Raw genomic sequence first — 24,273 nt, forward strand, 5'->3', positions numbered from 1 at the left:
TTTGTGTTGAATATTTAATGGAGGCCCTAAATAAACTGGATGCAAAATAAGCAACTGAAAATCAAACCTGTGTTCATACGGGATGAGTTCACCATTTAGTATCTGTAGGAGATTTATGCCACACCAAGATACTGAACTCAGGTAATAGAGCATTTTGCGCCATCTAGTGGAAAACATAAAGACTGCAGATTGACAAGACATTTAAAAGCCACATTCTGTATACTCAACATTATTTTATTTAGTAAGAGATGTACCTTATTATTACTGTATTACAGTCAGCCACTGGAACCTATTGCTCTGCATTTCATCCCCCTTTCCCGCTTATTATCTCTGCTCCTTTTAAATCAGCTCAAACCATAAGTACCCAAGTAATCAGTCTTTAGTTAAGACAAACATCAATCACAGGGGGGGGTCCAGGTTCAGTATTACAGGGGCACTGGCCACTGTTGGCCCCTCCTGAGAACCGCCACTGGTGCCAGCAACATGTCTCAAAAAAGTTGTGACAGGCATGTTTTCCATTGTGTTTCATCAACTCTTTTTAACAACACTGTAAACATTTGGTATTCTTGCGAGGTATTGGATTTCAGCTGCTAAACAGTTCAGGGTCTTCCTTTTTTTGTGTTTTTTGTTGCATGATTTGCCAAATGTTTCCAATAGGTGACAAGCTGGGACTGCAGGCAGGCCAGATTAGCACCTTGACTCCTCCACTACAGAGCCATGCTGTTGTAATATATGCACAATGTAGTTAGGCATTGTCTTCCTGTAATATACAAAGTTTTCCCTGATAAAGGCACTGTCTGGATGGTAGCATATGTTGCTCCAAAACGTGCTTATATTGTTCAACATTAATTGTGCCTTCTCAGATGTGTGTGTACCCACACCATGGGCACTTATGCACAATGGTATGGGGATATTTTTTCTCTTGCTGTGGTTAGTGAAGGTATTGGCAAATTGTAATACATTTCCAATTCAAGTACAAAATATTAATAAACAATGGTCTTATTATGCAGCAGACTACAACACATTTACGAAGAAGACGAACATATTCAGACCGATCACTGTGGTAAAAACTTGATGCCAAAAACAGTCATGCACAAGGGAAAGCCTTGCATTTATCACTTTGATTTTACCTAATACTACTAAAAGTATATTCTGGGAGATTAAGGTTAACTATGGTGGTCACAATTTTTTTATTACCTGCCTTAGAATGAAGTCAGCATTTTAATACTACCCAGAGGAAAATTTAACTGCTCAAGGGTTTCTCCTCTAAGTCTCTAGGGACAAAATTGAGATTCTCACTTCAGCCTCATTCAAGTTTCAAATTGTTTTCGTTCGTTTCTCATTAGTTTCTCCTAAAATTCACTAGGAGAAATAGTTGAGACCATGACATGAGTCTTATTTGAGACTTAAATGATAGATCTCATTAATGGCTAATTTTAGTTTTGGCCCTTTCACCTTTATTTGACAGGACAGCTGAAGAGAGACAGGAAATGTGGGGAGTAGTGAGCGGGGGAAGACATGCAGGAAATGGTCGACCGGTCTGGAATCGAACCGGCGACCCCTGTGACGAGGACTGTAAGCTCTGTATGTGGGATGCTTAGACCTCTAGGCCACCAGCGCCCAAAATAATCCACCCCTTTAATTGTAATAATCTGGCTAAATCTGGTCAGCCCTTTTGTGGCCCATATTTTAAATAAATCGTCCGTCATGCCTGGTATGAAATCTCTATCTTTTGCAATTTCTCTCAAATACACTAAATCTTTGTGAAGTCAAAGAAGAGATCATTTGACATCTAAATAGCTGACCTTACAAGTGGTTCAAATGTTTTAATGAGAATTGTAAGTTTGTGGACAATTACATTGAAATCTTAATTTTGCAGGGCACTATAAATGTTCATCAAAAGATGAGCTCAGGCTCTTTCTTTGCTCCATCTGAGCTCAACTTGAGACACAAAAACTGAGTCTGACAAAAACAAATGGATGAGGTTAGATTGAGACAATTGAGAGAGCTCCCTGATATCTCCACCTGAGCTAAAAATGAGTCACAACTTGAGAAATACCTGAGAATCATTTCAGATTCTGACGAGATCTCCTTTTGAACTGAAAGGGAGGCTAAGCTGAGACTTTTTGTAACTTTTTTCTGGAGACAAGAATGAGAAACAGGAGACATACGCTATAGTCTCATTTTGCTTTCAAACAGATCTCATTGTTATGAAACACAAAACATAAATGAAACACTTTTGAGATCTCTCTAAATTTCTTTTCCGGGTATGGCTGTCTGTGGTGTTAATTCTAACGTTTTTAACAAATATTGAATAGTGTTTTTTGCTTCGTTTTATACATTTGTTGTATATTTTATGCAATAATATAATAATTCACTTAGACATGATTTAGTAGTTAGATATTTAATTCCATAAGACTTTACTATTTATATTTGCATCATGTGAAGAAAATGAGCCAGTCTGTCAGAGAAGAAAATAAACAATAACCAATCAGAGGACAGTTCTGGCACCACTTCCTTGAATGAGCATGGTGAAACTGAACGATAGCAGCACCCTCCTCCCCGTGACCGAAAACCTACCATCGTTACTGAAGCCACGGTAAAGCCACAAACCCGGGACGTAATGGAAAACAAACCACGGATTAACTCTGGTGGAGCAGACCCTGAATCTACAGAAGACTGCGCCATTTGCTTGGACAAAATTGAAGACAAGAAATCGTTGAAGTGCTTCCACTCGTTCTGCTCTGAATGTATTGACTCACTTTTCAAGTTTAAGCCTGCTTGTCCAATATGCAACACCTACTACGGAGAGTACACGGGGACCCAGCCGGAGGGCACGATGGCAGTGACCCGCAGCTGGCAGGGACTACCTGGCTTTGAACACTGTGGAACTATTACCATTCAGTACAACTTCCCGGCAGGGATACAAGGGGTGAGGCTGACAAGGGAAACTCGAGCTGCCTAAGATATAACAGCTGTCCACCAGAGGACGCTGTTGTTTGTTTATAATGATCCCTCAGTGCTGCATGGACACTGAAGTGTATTTGGATCAAGGGAGAAGTTCCCATGGCTGGTGGTGAAGCTTTCAGCTGTGTGTCTGCCCCCTGGTGGCTGGCTGAAGTATAGGTCAAAAAATCTGTCTCCTCCATTCATTTGAATGGGGTAGCAGTCAAACATTAACAAGTACGAATGTTTCTCACATCCGTATGCTGTGGTGATATGTAGTTAGTATTTGACTGTTTTGTGTCCAAGGCCTCTTTTTCCTGAAAAGTCTCTTTTTCGTTAGTTATTAGAGTTTAAAAAACGGGGTTTTACTTCCAGCTTTGCTTTGATTCACAGCCGCCGTAGAGGGAAATTTCAAAGGACACACAGCGTCTTGTGACCTTGCACTGTAGGGTGGAGCTCGTTACAGTGGCTTTGCAGGCTCTGGCTGCACAATGGCAGCGCCCAGGAGAGGGATTTTTTGGCTTCAGAACCGTACAACAGGAAGAGGCGGAGCAACACTGTCCATTTTAATTTACAGTCTATGATTTGGATACGTCATGATAAAACAGACGTCACATTGGTTGATCTTCAACTTACTATGATATATTACTTATAGAGATGGGATTTATGGCTCTTTGAAGGGAACTGGATCCTGAGGAGCCGTTCCTTTCAAAGAGCCGTTCAAAGGACTGGCTCTTTAGCTCATTGTTATATTTATTTATTTTTTAGAAGTCAACCAGGGGTACCTCGTTTTTATCAAGGAAACAATCACTTGTAGCAGTTATAGGATAAGATTTGGATCAGAGGATTCAAATTTACACTTCCAACAATATATATACTCTATTGGTGGGAATTATTCTGAAGTATTGATTATAATTTCATTTGGCGTTGTAAACGTTCCATAAGATGGTGCCATATTCCCATGCTTTGACAGTTAGATCACTATTTTTAATTTTCCCTCACCTAAAAAACTTTGTGGCACTATAAAAACTATGCAGGCTACAGATAACTTCCATGCAAAACAACTTTACTGTAAAATTTTCCACAAAAGACAATTTACCAATACAGAAAGAAATATGAAAATAATAGATAAGAATAAACATTTATGTATATAAAAAATATAAATCCAGAATAAAAAATTAGGACATTATAAAAATGTGAATGGAAAATTGTACTACCCCACCTGGTGTTCCTATACCTGAACTACTTCACAAACAGGAGCTCAGCTCCTTGACTCGAATCCACATCAGAACAATGTAAACAATAACAAAGTGTAGACAATAACTGTGAACAAAAGACTCATGGGGCACGCAGGTGACACGTGAAGGCAGCGTGGGCAATCTGCATATAAAAACGGCTCCCAAATGAACGGCTTCTCATCGTTCACTTAAAAAAGCCGTTCAAAAGACTGACTCGTTCACGAACGTCACATCTCTAATTACTTACTATGGCTTTTTTTTAACACATATATTTCTAATATTCAGTGCCTTGTGGTTAAAAGAAACCCACTGAACTACAATCATATGATTAGCCTACAGTAAGTAAAAATACATGCTGTTCAATAAGGAAGTGATTTCGGAGGTGCATCAATCATTAGCCACAGAAACAGTGTAAAAAAGGGAAGGGCATAGTTGTTTGGTCAAAATTGGTTGATGGAGTTGATGGTTGATACATTTTCTTTTTGTTATAAGCTACAATTTAGTTGAGTTTAGTTTAGTCTATTCATTATTCATCATGTCATGCACAGAAAAGGTGCCCAGTCCACATGGACTTACAAGACACTACAAAAACAAAACAAAATAGGAGCAACAACATAAGAAGAAAAAGAAAAAAGAAGGGAGCAGTTACAATACTGCACACATCCAGCAATGACCTAAAGTAATTAAAAAGCATAGTGGTACACTTCAGACATTTGACAGTGACAACAACTAAATCATACATAGAGTGTGCTCCTTCGCTGCTGAACAGCATTTAACACAAACTGAGCAAACTGGAACACTTTGTGAGTAAACAGGAACTGAAGTCTATCTTCAGACATGCAAAACAAATCAGGACAGTTTTCTGATATTTTGTTGAAATAGAAAATAGACTATTCTGTTTTAAATTATTTTGATATATGTGCTGGGAAGCAGTTCCTCTTTTTATGCACTGACTGAGGATGTCTCTGTGGCTTTCAGATATCTTGAATGTTATATAACACATTTTTAAAGTGTATCAACTGTTGACTGTTTCATCATCAATTAATCTGCTGATTAATAACCATGTAGATTCCTTTTCATTATTTGTATTTCTTATGCTTGAGATTGGCAAAGGTCCAGCATGGGAGCAAGTTCAAGGTGATGCATCAACACATCTTGTTTACTCTGATGAACAATTAGAAACTTAAAAGATAATCAATTTCAGTGATGTAAAACAGAGAAGGTTGCCAATCCCCACCGTGCAGTAGATGTGCTTGAAGCTAATTAAAGACTATGTGATGTTTTAGTGATAAATTAGTGCCTAGTAATTCTCTCAGTCAACATGTTGAATGGTGCCATTTTTTTTTACATCTATAGTGAACAGATTTGAAATGTGGAACAAAATCTATTTGCAACCCTTTATAGAGGGTATTTCTATGTATGAGAAAGCAACCAACGTTTTAACGGTGGCAGGAACAGGATTGTGTGTGTGTGTGTGTGTGTGTGTGTGTGTGTGTGTGTTTGTGTGTGACTAAAACAGAGCACACATACCATGGTATAGATGTGTTTTTAGGCTTCTGGTTGGAGGAATAGTTTAAAAAAGATTTATTTTCAGGGTGAATGTATTTACAACAAGGGAGAAGAAAGAATATAACATTTTCTACAGGTCACGATATGAGGGGATGAGATGTGTGAGTAGGAGAAGGACAGCGAGAAAGAGGTTATATTTGTGGATGTTGTGTAACACTGAAGGCGTCTTAAAGCTTCTGATGTGTCTGTTGTATGTGGGAATGCTTTCTGTGTGTCAGGAGGATTTCAGAAAGATAAACTGTCAGCTACCATACTGCTGACTTCCTCCTTGTGGTAATGTGGAGTCCATGCTTTCTTCTCAATTGCCACTGTGGAGACAAACCCCAAATTTGAAAATGAGCTCCACATCCTGATTTACAATACGGATTTTGGTAATGAAATTCTCAGGGGAAATTTTCATCAGACTCTAACAGTTATCTCAAATGGGTAACAATCAGTGTATGTCACATAAAGCTTTTTGTTTGTAATATTACAGCCAGAGCATCCAAACCCTGGTGTGAGGTACAGCAGAACCTCTCGTACAGCCTTCCTGCCAGCCTGTGAGGAAGGTGAAAAAGTCCTGAGGCTGCTGCAGAAAGCCTTCGACAGGAGGCTCACTTTCACTGTCGGACGATCTGTCACCACAGGACTTAACAATGTCATCACCTGGAATGACATTCACCACAAGACCAACATGGAAGGTGGTCCACAATAGTAAGTACATTATTGAAGGACAAATGCTTTTAAAGGGAAATTCTTCAGATTGCAAAGAATTAATTATATCTACATGTCGTCAACAGGATATGTTATTTGGCATTTTTCACATTTCATATATCTGTGAGATGAACAAATCCTTTCACATTTGGTGCTGTAAAGCCTGTGCAAATCTTATGTTGTTTGGTAGTTTCATAACACAGATAAAGGAAAAGAACCATATATGTACTTACATCATTTTTTGCTTGTTTGTCTTTTTACCATTACAGTTTTGGATATCCAGACCCATCATATTTATCCAGGGTTCAAGAGGAGCTTCGTCTTAAAGGAGTGACAGAGGATAACTGATGGGTGACAATCATCCATACACATCTTTAAAAACTTTTAGTACTTCTAAATGTTATCAAAGGTTTTATTTCTCTTTGCTGCCCCAACGTTGAAATCCTTGTTACTAGCACTTTAAGAGTTTTGTTCTTTCTCTGTCGCCACATTGGGTTATTTTATTGAGACTTGAAGGGGGCTTCTACCAAAGATTGTTCATCTGTAAACAGACCATGTACAAATGTATTATTATAGTAATATTAAGTTGTTTATTGTATGTTCATTTGTAATAAAAAAAAACACCCCATAGATTACACTGCAGGATGTCAGACAGTTTCCTTTCACTTGTGATGATCAGGCTGTAATATTATAATAAGCCATATTTTATCCTCTATAACACAGCATCAAAGATAACAGAGAGCAGACAAAGGAGGTAGAGCAAGTGGTAAACATAGTATAAATTAAACAAATATTCACTTGATCTTCGTCAGATGGCAACAAAGATGCCGTCAAAATCATCCTGAGGGCTAAGGTGAGCAAAACACAGTGTTACATCACCACTGACAAAGAGCGTCTGCTAGCTGTGTTCTATGTAGATGGTTATACAAATAGTGACATAACCTGATGATTATGTGGCCGCAAGTGTCCATATCTTGGCAGTACTGAGCTGTGGCACATTTGTTAAAATGATTGAAAAGTATGTACCAAAATATCCTTGCTGTCATTAATCCCAAGCTTAGACTGTTGAATGATAAACCCCTCATACAGTAGCTGAGATCAGGTGACTGCTTTGTTCAGTATGATACATTCATGTACTATCAGCACATTCAATCTGTGAGGTTCACAGTAAAAAGATGCATGCAGATTATAATGTAGTCAGTTCATCATGTTTCAGTTTCCTCTGTCAGGTAGTGTATAACATTATAAAGGATAGGTGCAGTGATATTTGATGTTATTATTCACAACTTATTTTATGATATTTTGATCAAAGAAAACGTCAAAAGACCTCAAGCTCAATTTAATCTTTATAGCATTGATTTTGTAGGAAAAGCCTATCATGTATGTAGCTTATTCTTCTCTACCATACCAGGACCACTGTCGTGGAAAGAAACACAAGCAACAAGTCTATGACTTATATGTTCCTTCATTTCAATGAACATAGAGACTGCAGTTTGTTATGTTTTTTATTTCATATAAACAGCCCTGCTCATGTTAAAGATCAATAATTTATCAAACCCACAGCGGAAAAACTAATTAATCTTTAAAAAAGAAAAAAACTGTATTACCTTTTACTATGCTCAGGAGGTCAGAAAAATTCCCAGATGAAAACTAATTATTTTGTTTTTTTGTACTTTAATGGAATGAATTAAAGCTACTGTGAGGAACTTTTCATTTGGGTTGATTTTAGAGACCTCTGTGGAAAAAGTGTAACCCTAAATCTCTTGAGGAAATAGTACAGTGTAATTCAGGCTATAAACTTGTAATATCTTTTTTGTCATCTAAAATGTAAGCTGCACCTATTAACCAGTTTAACGATAAAACCAAGGGGCAACCTCCGGTCTCAAACTATGAAGCCCATGCGCAAGTGTTATAAACTGCAACACATCGAGAATCTGCTTGAGGCTGGCTGCAGAAACACCGGAAACCACATAGAGACCAATTCAAAAAAGACGATCTTTGCAGCATTAATAAACATGTTTACAGCCTGGTTCAAAAAACACCTTGGCCCTACAAAGCTAATTTCTCTATCGGCACACACTGTACGGGGGGTGAATTTTTTTCTAATGCGACAGTTCAGAAGATATTATGATTTTTTGAGTTTTGAGGAGTTTTTGCCCAAATAAGGACATGACTGACTTGACTCCCGGACGGGAACACATAGCTGTTGGCTAGGAGGCTCAAACTCCGCCTCTTTACATCACACTATGCCTGGTTTAGTTCCGCATTTCCAACATGGCTGCCGCCGTCAATTTGCTTCAAAACAGTGCTCAGGAACAGATGGGTGACGTCACGGATACTACTTCCATTATTTATACAGTCTATGGATAAAACCATCAGAGAATGCAGATGGAGGTATTTTATTGTGTCACGATATTCTACCCATAGGATGGTGCTTGAGGAAGCAAGAGTCTGCTCCAGCACTTAAAGCATGCTGGACGAATGGTCCACTTATTTTGAGAATCTTTGCTGTGAAAAACATAAAAGGCCAGTTGAGCAGGGTCTAGTTTATTGCCTCATCTGACACCTAGGGAGCATTTTCAGGCACTAAAAATAACTACTGGCTAAAAATTCTTCACCGCAGCGTTAACATCAATAAAAAAATTAGAAATACCATCTTTCTTATTCTGTGGCATGTGTATCATATTGACTAATTTAGTGCCTTTGAGTGTCACAAAGGAGTGTCAGGAGCGATCAGACTTGATCAAAGTATCTATTAAGCTCCATTAGTTCTTAAAAGCTTTGAATATTTTCAGTTCTCCTCCACTAGAGGGCAATATTCTCGTCAAACAGGGCTTCGATGATGTCTGCTTAGTATGCAGCTGTTTCATCATTAAAAGTCTACAGTACCACAGCACCCCCCCAAACCTCATCACACAAAGTCTTTGAGAGGAGCAGATCCTCCTCTGTGGATGATGAGTCATGTGTTTCTATGGTGCTCTGGGCAGTTGCAGCATCATAAGCTGACACTGTTTGCATGCTCATCACCCTGAGTCGGACCCAATTGAACTGAGCGTCTCTGGAGTCTTTGCACTTTCAAATTAAAGGCGAATTCAAGTCTCCTCACTTTGAGTGTTAAATGTTAAGTGTCTCAGCAATAACAGCTCAAATGAACCTAAAGGTATTGCAAATGGGAAAGCATTGTACTAATCTATTTTCACGGCGCAAAGCAGGACACAAAGCTCTGTTTTTGCTTTACACTTGGCTCTCTGACCAGCATCCATTTACCAAATTACAACTGAACAGGAATAATATCCGGCTGATCTTCCCTCCAAGGCAAATAGTACCAGGATATAGGGTAGGGAAATACAGTTAACCCCTATTTCTCATATTTCATCAGAAAGAGTGCACATGTGATGAGGAGGAGTCACTGGCCTCTGCCTCTGTAGCGCTCTGGTCTTTAGCTGCTGGGGGCCCTTCTGTGGCCTATAGGATCTCAGGGCATCTGCTTCTCTTTCACAAAGCAGACCAGGACCCATCTGGTCAGACGTAGCATCCTCCCATCCTTCCCCAGTCCATGCATTTTTCTCTTGCATCCTCGGTCAGTTTTATGTTACAGCCTTCTATTCATTTGTTTTCCTCATTGTATTAGTATTGTATAAATGGAGCGTATCATGAACATTTTATTACATGTTTGCATGTTACTTACATAGTGACAGACTGTACAATGTTCTTTCCAGGGTGAGCAGATTGTGCAAAAGGAAAGTAGAGCAATAAACACACGTAAGCTACGGAGAGGTTCTCTGAAAGTTGACTTTCACGTCTACTACTTCAAATTTTACTTTCAGTTCAGTGAAGGTAACCCACATTTGAGCATAAAATATTCTTTGTGAAAGGCTTCAGATAGTTTCCAGAGAAGACATCCTTCCATCTGACTGTATGTCTTCAGGAAATAAAAATTAAAAAATCTAATTGTATCCTTGATTGAACCAGGCATAGAAATAGAGAAATGGTTCAGAGATATAGATGTGTATCAATGCATAAGTAGAGCAACATTGCGGGTGGATTAAACATGCATCCATATAGATAACAAGAGAAAAGCTTCCCCTATAAAACAGATTGCTGACAGAGTGAAAATAAGCTCTCAGTGTATGGATTAAGAGGGATGCATCTGTAGCATCTTTGGGTGAATTCCATCAAATGTTGCTCCACACTGCTGTTGCAGGATGACTTGAATATTCTCCCGCCAGGCTCTGAAAATAGCACCATGACTCTCTGGATGTGATTAGACGGACGCTCATGGAACACACAGACATGCATACCCATCAGACAAGAGATGTGCAGTGTACTGTTTCCTGGACTAGAGATGATAAGAAAATCATTATGTGACAATGCAGAGCAGTTGTTGTCGCCCTCTCTCCCCACTGTGCTCCTTAATTAGAGCGTCTCTGGATGTGGGGAGAACCCTGGCACATTGCCTGCCAGCCTGCCTGCCTGCCTGCCTGCCTGCCTGCCTGCCTGCCTGCCTGCCTGCCTGCCTGCCTGCCTGCCTGTCTCTTCATCCTCTCATCCTCTGCTGCTACAGGCACCCAATCCCAGACAAACCTGTCTCTCTGGGTGCAGGGCACACACTGCTCTCTGTCTACCTTCACTGTAATGAGGATCATCTCCACCACATGTAGCCTACTTACCTTTGAAGCTATATTTTTGTTCCTTCACTCTCTCTGTACGACAAAGTTGACAGAGGTAAAGATTCTGTGGCTTCTGGAATTAAAAATCTTCATAAATCAAAATAATAATGGGAAATCATGGATATTTCAGGCTGTTAGTGTGTTAGGTAAACTGTCAGGAGGACGGTTTGTGTGACAGAATGTCAGCCCACACCGCTGACATGCTCATTCACTGTGCCTGAGGCTGTTTGCTCAAGAACAGTGAAGTGACTGTGGGTGTATGGGTGCTTGTGCTTCTCTGGCTTTTGTCTGTGTGCCCTTGACTGCATCTGTGCATACAGTGTGCAAAGATACACACTAGTGACTACTTTTGTGTGTGTGTGTGTGTGTGTGTGTGTGTGTGTGTGTGTGTGTGTGTGTGTGTGTGTGTGTGTGTGTGTGTGTGTGTGTGTGTGTGTGTGTGTGTGTTGAGGTGGGTTCTCACATTCTATTGTCTGATTCATAGCTGGGAAGACATGGCTTTTTGTCTGCCAACTTTAACAGAATAGACCCTCTCTGTTTTTCTCAGTGATGCTGACAGATTTACTGACTTTTTTCACCAACAGGACACAATGGCAGAGTTGGACACTGTTTGGCTCAAGCTGTTCTTCATTAACTACAACCATGCTTCTCCTGGATATGTTGATAGCATCTCCATCATCTGTCTTCTGTGAGAGGGATGCAAAAAAAATTACCTGTTATAGCCTCTCCAGACTCTATCAATGTTTTTATCAGTTTATTTATGTATCTATTTTGTATGTTTTTATCTATATCACACACCGTGTAGTCTGATTCATGTTGGAATTGAAAATGAATGTTTTCTAAAGTGCTAAACTCCTTTTTTTGTCCCTCCTGTCTGTATCCTCAGCCTTGGCTGCCTACTTCCACACCACCACATGTACAAGCAATTAGCTTTGGCTGTCATGGAAACTAGCATGACAGTTTTATCATTTTATAGAAAAGAATCTCAGCCAAGGTCAGTCTTTTTTCTGAACATCTGCCACCTTTTTTCATCTTTGATGAAATTTTTTTTCCTTTTTTCTTTTTTTAAAATCCCAAACAGAAACAGTCTGAGATGTGCGGAAAACTGTCTCAGGGAATACATTGAGCATGACATGTGTTACTTGTGGAATATATTTTGACTGTTCTAAGTCTTGGAGCACCTTTGTTGTATTTTTCCAATACTAATAAGCTTAATTTAATTTTAATTTAATTTAAGTTTATTTGATTAGGACAATGCACAAATAATCAATATTTCAACAGTATGCCTCAATGTACTGTAAATATGCCGAAATTAGCACAATAGCTAAATTTCATCCTTAGTCCTAAGGCATGTACTCACATAAAACATAAAGATTTAAAACTACAGGATGTCACAAAACAGTTAACAGGACACTACACGAACTGACTTACAAACAGATTTTACATACATAACGTTTGTGACATTATAAAAACAGGATGGAAGGTGAGGCCAAAGACCCCAGGAACAGGCATCACGTGAGAAAACAGATTATTCATGCGTGCATGACTGGTTTGTTTTTAACAAATGTTTAATTGTTTTTTTAAAGGTACCATAGTTCTTTTAAAACATGCTTCCAAATAGAAAAGATGAGAGTTTGGCATTTAATTTAAGAAAATGTTAAATACAGTCTGCTAAGTCAAAGTAGAAGCATCAGTAAACAAACAAAAAAAAAATACACATCAAATTTATATCTAATAAATCATCTCTGCTTGGATTTCATCCCTATTTATTTACACTTGTGCTACCAGAGCAGGACTTATGTAATCAGTGTTAACCATTTGTTTCTATGTTGCCAAGAAAGCGTCATTATTATTTAAAGAATGTGCTCAGGAATTATTCCTGTGCACAAGCTTTTAAGGCTTCACGTTGCATATAAATATGGACTGTCTCATGAAAAATTTGTTCTGCCACAATCCCACAATTGAAGATTGTATAATGCTTAACCAAGGAATATGCTGGAAAAGCTTCCTCTGCTGCAGCTGCATGAAATTCTTGCAGACATTGTGGTTTGCACAAAGATTTATTCACCCCAATGTGATGTAACTATTTCCTGGTACATCAGGCATCTGTGCAGAGACCTGAAACAAATGTAAAGGAGATTAATCCTACAGGACTATCAGACAAGCAATGCTATCTCTAAAATGTGTGTTGTTGTTTTTAAAATGTCTCAACATTAAGTTTGCAAAGTTGATTATGCAGTATGCACCTGTCCTTACCTGTGCCTTGTTGATGCATAGATGCCACGCTTCCTCAGGGCTTAGCTGGAGCTCCTACAATTAGCAAACAGAACAGCTGCACCTTACGACAACAAACAGCACACTCAGCGGTTTATCAGAAGAGTAAACAGAAAGCTTAATCATGTCAGATAATTATAGCAAGAGTTGACTATGTGGTGTGAGTAACCATTGCAGCAGCAGCATGTCCTCTTGTGACACATAAATCACAGTGAGTCATAGCACATTTACATATTCTTAGCCTAACTGGTGTCCCTGTTACAGAAAAAGATATTTCTCAGGTTATTACAACTTGGTACAATAACAGACAGGAAAAAATAAAAACTTAACAGTGATTATTGCATACCTTTCACAAACCCAAAGGCATAATAAAATGATGAAAGAATCTTAGAGCTCTGTGGGGAAATAACTTGTATGTAATAAAAAAATAATACATACAATATAAAATGACCCGACAATACAAATCTCAGTGAGACAAAATTAAGCAGTGTAGTCAGACATGATACAATATGACACAATAGGGTATGATACGACACAAAGGATATGACACGTAAGGATAGGATAGGAAACGGTATGATACGATACAGTACCATACAATATATGATACAATACGATATGATACGATACGATAAGATACGAAATGATACGAAATGATATAAAACAAAAAGAAACGGTACAGTGAGATACGATATGATATAAAACGAGATGATACATACGAGACAAAACGATGCGAAACAAAACACAACGATATAATACGATACTATACTATACTACACTATAAAATATGATACGATACAATTCGATACGATTAGGATACATTACGTAGCGATATGATACGGAACGATATGATTTGACCCGATACGATATGATATGTTACGATACATTACGATACGTCACAATACGATATTATACGAAACGATACAATACAATATGATACAATAAGATACGAAACGATATGATAACATAAGATAAGATAAGTTACGATATGAAACGATGCGAAACAAAACACAACGATATGATATGATACGATACTATACGATACGATACGATACGATACGATACGATACAATACGTTACGATATGATACGAAACGATACGATAAGTTATGATATGATACGAAACAATACGATACGTTACGATATGATACGATACTGTACGATACAATACGATATGATAAGATATGATACGATACGATATGTTATGATATGATACGGAACGATGCGATATGTTACGATATGATACGATACGATACAATATGATATGATAAGATATGATATGATATGATATGTTACGATATGATACGATACGATACAATATGATATGATAAGATATGATATGATAAGATATGATACGATATGATATGTTACGATATGATACGAAACGATACGATATGTTACGATATGATACGATACGATACAATATGATATGATAAGATATGATACGATACGATATGATATGATAAGATATGATACGATACGATACAATATGATATGATAAGATATGATACGAAACGATATGATACGAAACGATACGATACGTTACGATATGATACGATACGATACAATATGATATTATACAATATGATATGATAAGATATGATACGATACGATATGATACGAAACGATACGATACGTTACGATACAATATGATAACATAAGATATGATAAGATACAATACGATTTGATACGATACGATACAATATGATACGATATGATATGATACAATAAGATACAAAAAGAAACTATATGATATGATATGATATGATGAGATACGATATGATATGAAACAATATGATACATATGAAACGAAACAATGCGAAACAAAACACAATGATACGATACGATATGATACAATACAATACAATACAATACAATACAGTTTGATTCAATACAAATATGATCAAATGCAAAGTCATGAGACAAAATATGGTATGATCCAATATTACATAATTCAATACAATACTGTGCCACAATAACAGTAAGACAACAGGAGGATAAAATATGATTTGATACATTACAATAAAAGGAAAACCAAAACAATAAGACACAATATAATACGAAACAACTCAATATCATACCAAACCATTACTGCTCTGTAGGGACCTTTGTTTTGGACTCTAGGATATAATTACCATACAAGTCTTAAAACACAGCAAACATTTTAAAAGTCCTTTCTCTCTGAAGAACTTTATTATTTGCCAGAGTGAAAATGTGAAATGAGAGTGTAATGTAAATAATTAAACAGATTAGCTAAGACTGTGTGGATCTATGAATATTTCGACTCCCCTCTGAAGCTCTTTGAACATCAAAAGCCATGTCAATAATTAGAGAGCGAGCGAGACAGTGAACATTGAAATAACCAGTGTGGCATACTGATTCCTGTCACAAAGGTGCCTCTAAGCCTTCCAGTCAGAATCAAGGCAGGAAGAGGAAAACCTGTGAAAAAATGCATATTTACTTTTCAAAGGGATGCCGCAAGAAGCTGGGAATAAAAAAAACAGGAATATGTGAGCAGGAGAGACGTGGAAGAGAAGAAACAAAGAAAAAAGAAGGAACATTTCAGGGAGGGAGGACAGAGACAGAGGGTGGATGAAAATCCTCTGCGGGAATATCTCTGGAACTGATGTGTTGCATAGTAACAGACAATACAATCCAGTATCTAGACCTTGAATTCATTATTACTTCTCTTTTATCTCAGAGTACTTTCTTTTCTCACATTTTTAAGGTGATAGTACACACCTAAACCAAGAACCAGGTTTTATTCAGGATGGCTATCAGGGTTTACATGATTGTGTAATGAAAAAAGAAAGGAGAAAGGAAGAGCAAAATAACTCCCCTGTCAGATAAACAGATCTCTGACGTGCATTGTCCTTAATCTCAATTTTATTTCCTCTTTCTAATCCCTCTTTGTACCAACAATACATCTTATGCAGCTCCTTAGGTAATCTTAGGCACCACATAATCATAACAGAGTTTTATTCACTAAAAGATATGAGGATATGAATCCATTCTTTGACCCAATCAGGATTTTATGTCTTATTGTTTAAACCTGCACACTAGGTAACAGGTGGTGACGGTTAAACTATGAGTTAAATATAGAACAGTTGACAGAAACATTTGGCTTGTGCTTGGAACTATGAAGCCATGCACAGTGGAGCTGGCAGAAGCTGCATAGACGATCAGGTTGGCAGCAAGTTTAAAGCCTTTTCCAGCCGGACTTTGGCCTGCAGGACTCGTGTTTAGTGAGCTCATCAACTTCACTTGTCTCACTAAGTTGCTTCAGTGTTTGTTTATATGCACCTCATAAAATAGTCAGTGATTAAGGCTCATATTTTGAATTTGCACCATACTCCTGACACCACTATTATACTGTAAGATAAGTGGTAAAAAAGGTCTTGGGCACCAAAGATCTTATGCATTTTAAATTTCTTTATTCAATATCAGGTGAGTCAGACGTGAGGCGTTTTTCGACCGCAGGAACTTTACCCCGGAACTAGGAACTTTACCCCTGAACTACGTGCGTTTCGACCAGAGGAACCAGGGTCTAAATTTAGTTCAGGGGTAGTTAATCTCCCCCCTGAGGACCCCCTGCTTTGGGGGTAGTACTTTTCAAAGGTCCTGGGACTTTCGGTTGAACGTAACGGTGTTTGTGGAGTTAACACAGTTGTTGAAATACAGAGGGAGTTCCTGGTAATAAATATTAGTTTAGTTATTTATTAAGATTTAAAAATATTATTTAATACAATTTTTTTTCTCCATACATCACTGGCCTGATTTGCACAATCTACCCGGGACTTCAGCCCGCGGTCGAAACGCAGACAACAATGGGGGCAGAGGAACCTTTTAGTTCAGGGTAAAGTAGCTCTGGGGGCTAAAAGACCACGGAACTCTTGGTCGAAATGCACCTATGCTTTTTCATAGATGGCCTGGTTCTTAAGGGTGCAGACCCAACGCTAAAATCCTAAACTTTGTCTATTTCACAAACAAACAAAACTTAGACCTTCAAAACAACTAGCTGGGCTGTGTTTCAAGTGACTTATGGTAGCTTCTGTAACATTTCACTGCACCTTAAATTATGACTTTGAAAAAAAGCCATCCTTTGCAGAGTTAAACCAGAAAGATTGACATGTTGCTGCTCTGTTGTGTCACTTTTCACAGTAAAAAAATGCACACATAAATACAACATCTTTATGACACTTACATGTTTGTAGTTATGATACATTTTATGCAAACAGAAAGGGTAAATAATTGTTTTCAATCATGTGTCCAAAAATTTGGACATGACCCTGCCGTTGTTGTTATGACAACAAATCCCCACAATAATAACAGTACCGTGATGTAAATACAGTCAAACACGTAAACGGATATAGAAGCAGTGTAAGTGATCACATACATGTGTGTTTGATCTTCAAGTCTCCTCTGCATGTTGCCTTGTTTCATTTTCTCATGTTTGCTGCCAGCCAGGAGAGACCTCTCCCCAATGCAGCACTTATGTAATCTACAGTGGCTCTATGCTTCAGTTCCTCCTTTGAGTACGTACATGCAAGAACATCCCTCCAGTGTGTGTTTTCTCTGTGTTCTCACAGCTCCCTTGTCACTGAGGATCAATGTCATTGCTCGCCTCAGAGTTTCTCTTACAGCCACACTCCTTCTTTAACACTCCACTGTCTGGATCTGTTGCAGCAGAGCAAACATACACCCTTTCCTTTCGTTTTGATCTGACCTTATTTTGTTTGGACTCAAAGACAAAAAAATGTGAAAAATATCCTATCATCTGTGCACACACTCTCCTTAGCCTCTTTTTTGCTTTCTGTCCCCTTATTTCTTTACACCCAACCCCCCTTAGGCAGGAGCAGAAGAGTTATTGCTCAGTGGGAGGGCCCTCTGGTCCCACATGCATCCCGGACTAAGCCGAGCACACACCTCTCCCACTCTCAAACCACTAAAGGCACATGCTCCCGCCTGTAGCCATGGTTCCCTATAGAGGAATTGCAGAAAATGAAATGCACTAAAAGCTGTCTGTGGCAGCCTTGGCCTCCCTTTTGTCTGTCTTCCATCCTTCCCCCCACTGCTTATACTTCCCTCATAGCTGCAGGGAGCTCAGGGATAACAGTTGCATACATGCATGCACACTGAATGTAAGCTGATGCAGGCTGATAACTGATGGATGTGCTCTCTTTAGTCCAATGCACTGGTCTTTTTAATGGTTGTTGATATATTCCTCTTTGAGTTATAGAGTGGCTGCTGTGTTTTTGCACATGGCCACTGGGTAAAAATGCTGGTGGTGAAGCACAGCAGAGACACCAAGTGTATTTAGGTGTAATTATGGAGTAATTATCACTGCTGTGCACTCAGTCTGCTGCAGCTGACCTAATCTAGCATTTTAATCAGCATGAAGGGCAAAGCATCCCTGCTTATTCCTCCACTGGTGCAGCTGAGGCGACAGTGCTCATGGGCGCTGAGCTGGATGTCTCCATGTTGTTTTGGCTTGTGCAGACACACGCAGGATGTGGCCCTTAGCCAAATCCTGTGTGTGTGTGTGTGTGTGTGTGTGTGTGTGTGTGTGTGTGTGTGTGTGTGTGTGTGTGTGTGTGTGTGTGTGTGTGTGTGTGTGTGTGTGTGTGGTAAGGGTACAGCCCAGTGCTCCTCCTCAGCCCCTTGTGCTCACAGTGTCACATTGTGCACGGCAGAGCACGCCTCAGCCTTTGTATGCGGTTGCCCAGTGATCACAAAGAAGGGCAAAGAGAAATGTGCTCCCTGTGTGAGTGCTTGTCTGCTGTGTTTATGTTTTGAATGTTTTGTCTGGTTTGGTGCACTAACTGTTGGAATTATCCTGGGACACAGAGACCCCAAACATTTCACAAGAAATACAAACACTACACTTTTAAAAAATATTTTTTGAAAACAATAACTTCATAGAAATTGTAGTTTGATGTATTGCACCTCTATTTTCTGGCCTTTAGGTTTAGTCGTACATACTTGTGCCACAAACAAATACTGTTAATTGTAAACAAGATTTAAAAAATAGGAGCAAGTAAAAATATAACAAAGGGCATGTTGCATGCACTTGCAGCTTGTATGGATTATAATAAACAGATTGTTACCCTCCAATCCTGCATTGGCTTATTTTGTTTGACTTGCCTCATAGACAAATTCCCAGCACATCCTTGTAAATGCAAAAATGTTTATCTTACCAACAACACAGATACTTGTCTGCTCCTTTAAAAAATGGCTTTCATAGGAACTACCACCGCTGAGGCCGCAGGGAACATTAAACAATTGACTGAGGTTATTGGTGTTGCTGCCAAGGAAGCATGAGGTCAAGAGTGAGCTCCAGGGGAGCTGCAGGTTTAGCCACAGGCATGAATTTGGGGTCAGAGGTCACACACAGAGAGGCTGGAAGAGCTGCAACTGAGCCTGGAGATACAGAAGAAGAGCTACGCAGGTTGACAGATGATAAGGAAACAGAGGATGTCTTCATGAGTGATGATTTTTTAAAGCATCAACAAGTGTAAGATAAATCATAGAAAGAAACTAAAAGACATATTTGGGGTTTCTACATCTTCAAACATATACCTCCTCTGAGATGTGAATATGAAAAGAATATCATTTAAAAATACTAGATCGTACTGCAAGCCCTGCACAGAGATTGCAGGGATAAAGGGTAATTAGGAGTGCTGTGATCATGTTCTGTTTAATCCTATTATACTACCTCTATCTGAGCGTAAAACTGGCAGAACTGGGAATTGATAGGTTTGGATATTGCGGCCCTGCCCTGCACTGCGGCAGAGAAGAGACTCTTGTGTCTGTGTGTTTGAGAGAGAGAGAGAGAGAGAGAGAGAGAGAGAGAGAGAGAGAGAGAGAGAGAGAGAGAGAGAGAGAGAGAGAAAGCACTGCAGGACTCGACATCTCATCACACCTCATCAGTAATCAAACATTAGCACACATCAGCACAGTTGTGTGTGGTAAATGGTAAATTAGGCAGCACCCTTGATGAGAACCGTTCCTCGTCTGTATGGTTGATTTAAATCCGCCAGCAAAGTAATGAGAAACTTAAAGTGACTGGTTGTTCCTGGCTTGTGCTGCTTGTTGTTCTGTCCTCACAGAGAGTTATCTGAGGACCCACAACATGATTTTAATGTTACACAACAGCACTGAGGGCAGTCCGGTCAGTGCTGCGTAACTCCCCTCAGATCACCCTTTGTACACCAGCGTCCAAATCTGTTCAGCCTAAACACTGACTCACTGGATTAAAATGTTCCTTCTTCATGTTTTCTCCAACTTTTCTGGCCTCCAACATGTCAAAGTAGAAAAATATCATCTTCTGTTGATGTCTTTCATCACCAATAAATTGGCTTTGTTTGGGTAAAACGCCCTCCCACCAGCCTGAAGGCACTGTAACACATTAATCATGGGTCAAAGTGACCCTCTATGGCAGATAAAGACTCTTTTTAAGGCGGCTGTGTATGGCCCAGTGTAAACAAAATGGCAGGGTGGATCCTTAAAGCTCACTGGACTGTGCCGTGATGACACGTCTCTTTAACGGAGCCCTGGAGGTACGAGCCACAGCTGAGTGGGCAATTGAACTCTCTGTGCCTGTCCAGATGTTGGCCTAATTTACTACGACTAGCAGCGTATGTGGGCCATTTACATGTCCTCACACCCAGTGTGTGTGTGCCTGCATGTGCACAACGCCAGCCTCTACCTCAGGTGCGCCAGCATCCACCCCACTGACATCCCATGATTCATTTGGTTTGCAGCAATAAAAGCAGCAAGAGATTTACAGTACGAGAAAAACTGAGGTTCAACATTCTTATTCCAGTTTATTCATGGCTCAAAGCCTGTGGATGAGAAATGAGGAGACTGGATAAAAAATGCATTTGAAAAGGGATTTTTCATTTCACCTAAATTAAAGGTATGATTATTTTTTACTCACATGACAAACTTCACTCTGGTGGCCTGAGATGATGAGGAGGCTCCACTAATTTTACACAAAACGTGCAAAAATGAAATTAAAAAAAGTTTTCTATCAAATTCTGAAAATGTGTTGGGCTTAATACATCAGAAATACACAATAAGTTCCTCTGTAATGAATATTTGGTATCTTGCCATAGCAAAGCTTAGAAGCTAATCTCACTTATACTGCCACTGCAAGGCGTGAGAAGCTCCTGCTGTGTGTTTACACGTCTTGCATCTCATGCTTCTTCAACAGTATAGCACAATAGAAATCACACACTGGGACACCAATATCTCCCCTTTACAGGATAAAAAGTAAAAAGGTGTGATGATGGCAGAGCCTTGTTATGGTGCTGTTGCTACTGGAATATAATGGCTTTAGACTCATAGCAGGAAAGTATATTAATTACCAGGTAGATTAAATAACTGTGATGGCCTAAGATTCTATTTGGCTTAAAAAGTGTTTTCTTGGGGCACTGGTGGCCAAGCGGTCTAAGTGCCCCACATACAGGGGCTGTATTCATGTCTCCCCTCACTCTCTACTCCCCATGTTTCCTGTCTCTCTTCAGCTGTCCTGTCATACAGCCCAAAAACATAACTTTAAAAAAGAAAGTGCTTTCTTTTTTTCTGTAAAATGGCACAAAAAAGAATATTTGTAATTTGTACCTGAATGTTGTTCCTGGTAATTAACTTACTCATTTTAGGTTTCCAAGCAAGTGTGTTCTCGTGATCTGCTTTAATTTTACACCCTACAGCTTCAAGGCTTGGAGCTCAGTATACAGCATATGGCATGGGCTGTTACTACAGTGAATGTAAGTTAATCAGTATCACTGTGCTTGCACTTGTGCAATACACAGGACAATAAAAAAAAACCTTGAACCTTGAACTTCACTGAGTTTCTTAAAAACAGGCTGGTTTCATCTGAAAGGCCAGCTTCATACTCTGCATCAAACAGCAAGACTGAAATTGGTTATCGCCAGTGTGCAGATAAAGTGGAGCATTTAGCGGGTAAAGACTGCTTGATGGAGACCAAAGTCAGAGCTAAAATTGGAGATTAAATTGACTTTAAAATATGTTGTGTATAAAAACATGACTCAAAAGAAATACTAACATGTCTCCATGTCTGCTGAATTGCACATAAGTAACTTCTCACTAAGTTTGTCTTAAAAGCAAAATTATATGTTTAGATTAAGAAAAGTGTCTCCCTTACTGACAAAATTTTTCATCCTTTCACAATCATCCAGTCCTGTTGCAGACATCACTTGCAGCACAGCTGCTTACTAGCACTACAAGAGTCTGCAGAACTGGAAGAAGAAAGGGTGAGAAACACATGGTCTTGTTGGCCCGATGGCTCCTCAGCTACACTCGGTGGCGGCAGGCCAGAGTCACACACCTCTGCAGCTGTCTGCATCCAGATGTGATGTGTTTGAAGACAGATGAGAGCAGCAGACATGTGTGTCTTCAGAGGAGATGGAGACACTGGGAGGAACTCCAACAACCTGTAAGCCCCAATGTGTGCCTGAATCTATCTGTCTGTCTGTCTGTTTGCCTGTCTGCCTGCCTGTCTGTCTGTCTGCCTGTCTGCCTGCCTGCCTGTCTGTCTGTCTGTCTTACCTACTAGTATACGTACTATCCTTTTTATCATTGTAAAGTTATAAATCCTCTGTCAGTTACCTATTTGACCGACATGTCTATGTGTAATAAAGACTCCCTTATCATCAGTCACTATGATCTTAGTTCAGGGCTGAAGAAATAGAAAACGACAGTAATCCCCAGTTCACAGTGATTTTAATTTGCTCTATCATTAATAAGACATGCTCTTCATGCATTCAGCGACACGCAGCCTCTTACAGGCATTATTAGCAGTGATAAAGTGGAAAAGATTAGCACCTCACTTCCCACAGAGATGATTGACGTGAGACAGCGCTGCAGACATCTGCTCTCTTTCATTACAGTAATACACTCTCAGTTGTGTGTGATCCGAAAAAAAGACAGGTTTGTTTAAAGGTGATGTGCATTATTTCACATTCTGAAAGTATTGTTAAGAACACTTGTGAAACTTTTTGATCACTAATAGGCTGTGTGACTGCTTGATAAAAGTATAGATAAAAAAAAGAAAATCATAAAGACATGAAAAAAGTCCCCAAAACCTGCTATGGAGGCCTATAGCCAAGCTCAAAGTATGGGATTAGACTAATAAATATGAATCAATTTACAAACTCCTTTTATTTTTCTGGAGCATGTGGTCTAATATATTTGTTGTGAAAGAAAATATTTTGACATACGATTTGGACTTCAGTAATACAGGAAAAACTGGGTAGATATTAACCCTCCTATTGTGTTCCGGGTCAGATTGACCCATTTCAAAGTAAAAAATAAATAAATGTTGAAAGTATTTTTTTTTAGTATGAAACTTCTTCTGCTTGGATTAATTAGCTTAACCAACACATAAAATAAAAATGTTTCCTTTCACATATTTATTTATATTACATAGATACTGTTCATGGGTCAACTTGACCCGGCAGTCAAAGTGGAGGCTTAAAGGAGTCAGAAGTTTCAAATACTAATTGTTTCTTTGCAACTGTGTGACATATTTCACCCCAAGCACGAACATACACATGAAAAGCGAGTGACTTATCCTCACTGAACCATGATCTGTGAGAGTTAAAGAACACCATTGTACTAAATATTGATTTAAATGGTTAGTAATGGACTTAATAATGAGATTTAAAAAAAAACTGTATTGGGATTTTTTGGGTTCTGACACTTTTGGATGATTAAATATGCCCAGGGTCAATTTGACCCAAGAACATTATCACTGTTCCTGAGAAACGAACATAACAGGAGGGTTAAAGACAATCTTCACACAGCCTTTTGGGTAATATACTGAGATTAGACAAGGATTAATATAAGAGTACAACAGTGATT

General features: G+C 39.0%; 1 protein-coding gene across 1 annotated transcript; it reads left to right on the forward strand.

Annotated features, from left to right (window-relative positions):
• The first annotated feature begins 2,496 nt into the window (after window positions 1-2,496).
• LOC117821581 (probable E3 ubiquitin-protein ligase DTX3) lies at window positions 2,497-7,086 on the forward strand. The gene is made up of 3 exons (XM_034695962.1): window positions 2,497-2,932; window positions 6,229-6,446; window positions 6,716-7,086. The coding sequence occupies exons 1-3, from the start codon at window positions 2,624-2,626 to the stop codon at window positions 6,792-6,794; spliced, it is 606 nt and encodes a 201-aa protein (XP_034551853.1). The 5' UTR covers window positions 2,497-2,623; the 3' UTR covers window positions 6,795-7,086.
• Window positions 7,087-24,273: the final 17,187 nt, after the last annotated feature.

Source organism: Notolabrus celidotus, chromosome 11, assembly GCF_009762535.1.
Source record: "Notolabrus celidotus isolate fNotCel1 chromosome 11, fNotCel1.pri, whole genome shotgun sequence".
In the NCBI taxonomy this organism is placed as follows: domain Eukaryota; kingdom Metazoa; phylum Chordata; class Actinopteri; order Labriformes; family Labridae; genus Notolabrus; species Notolabrus celidotus.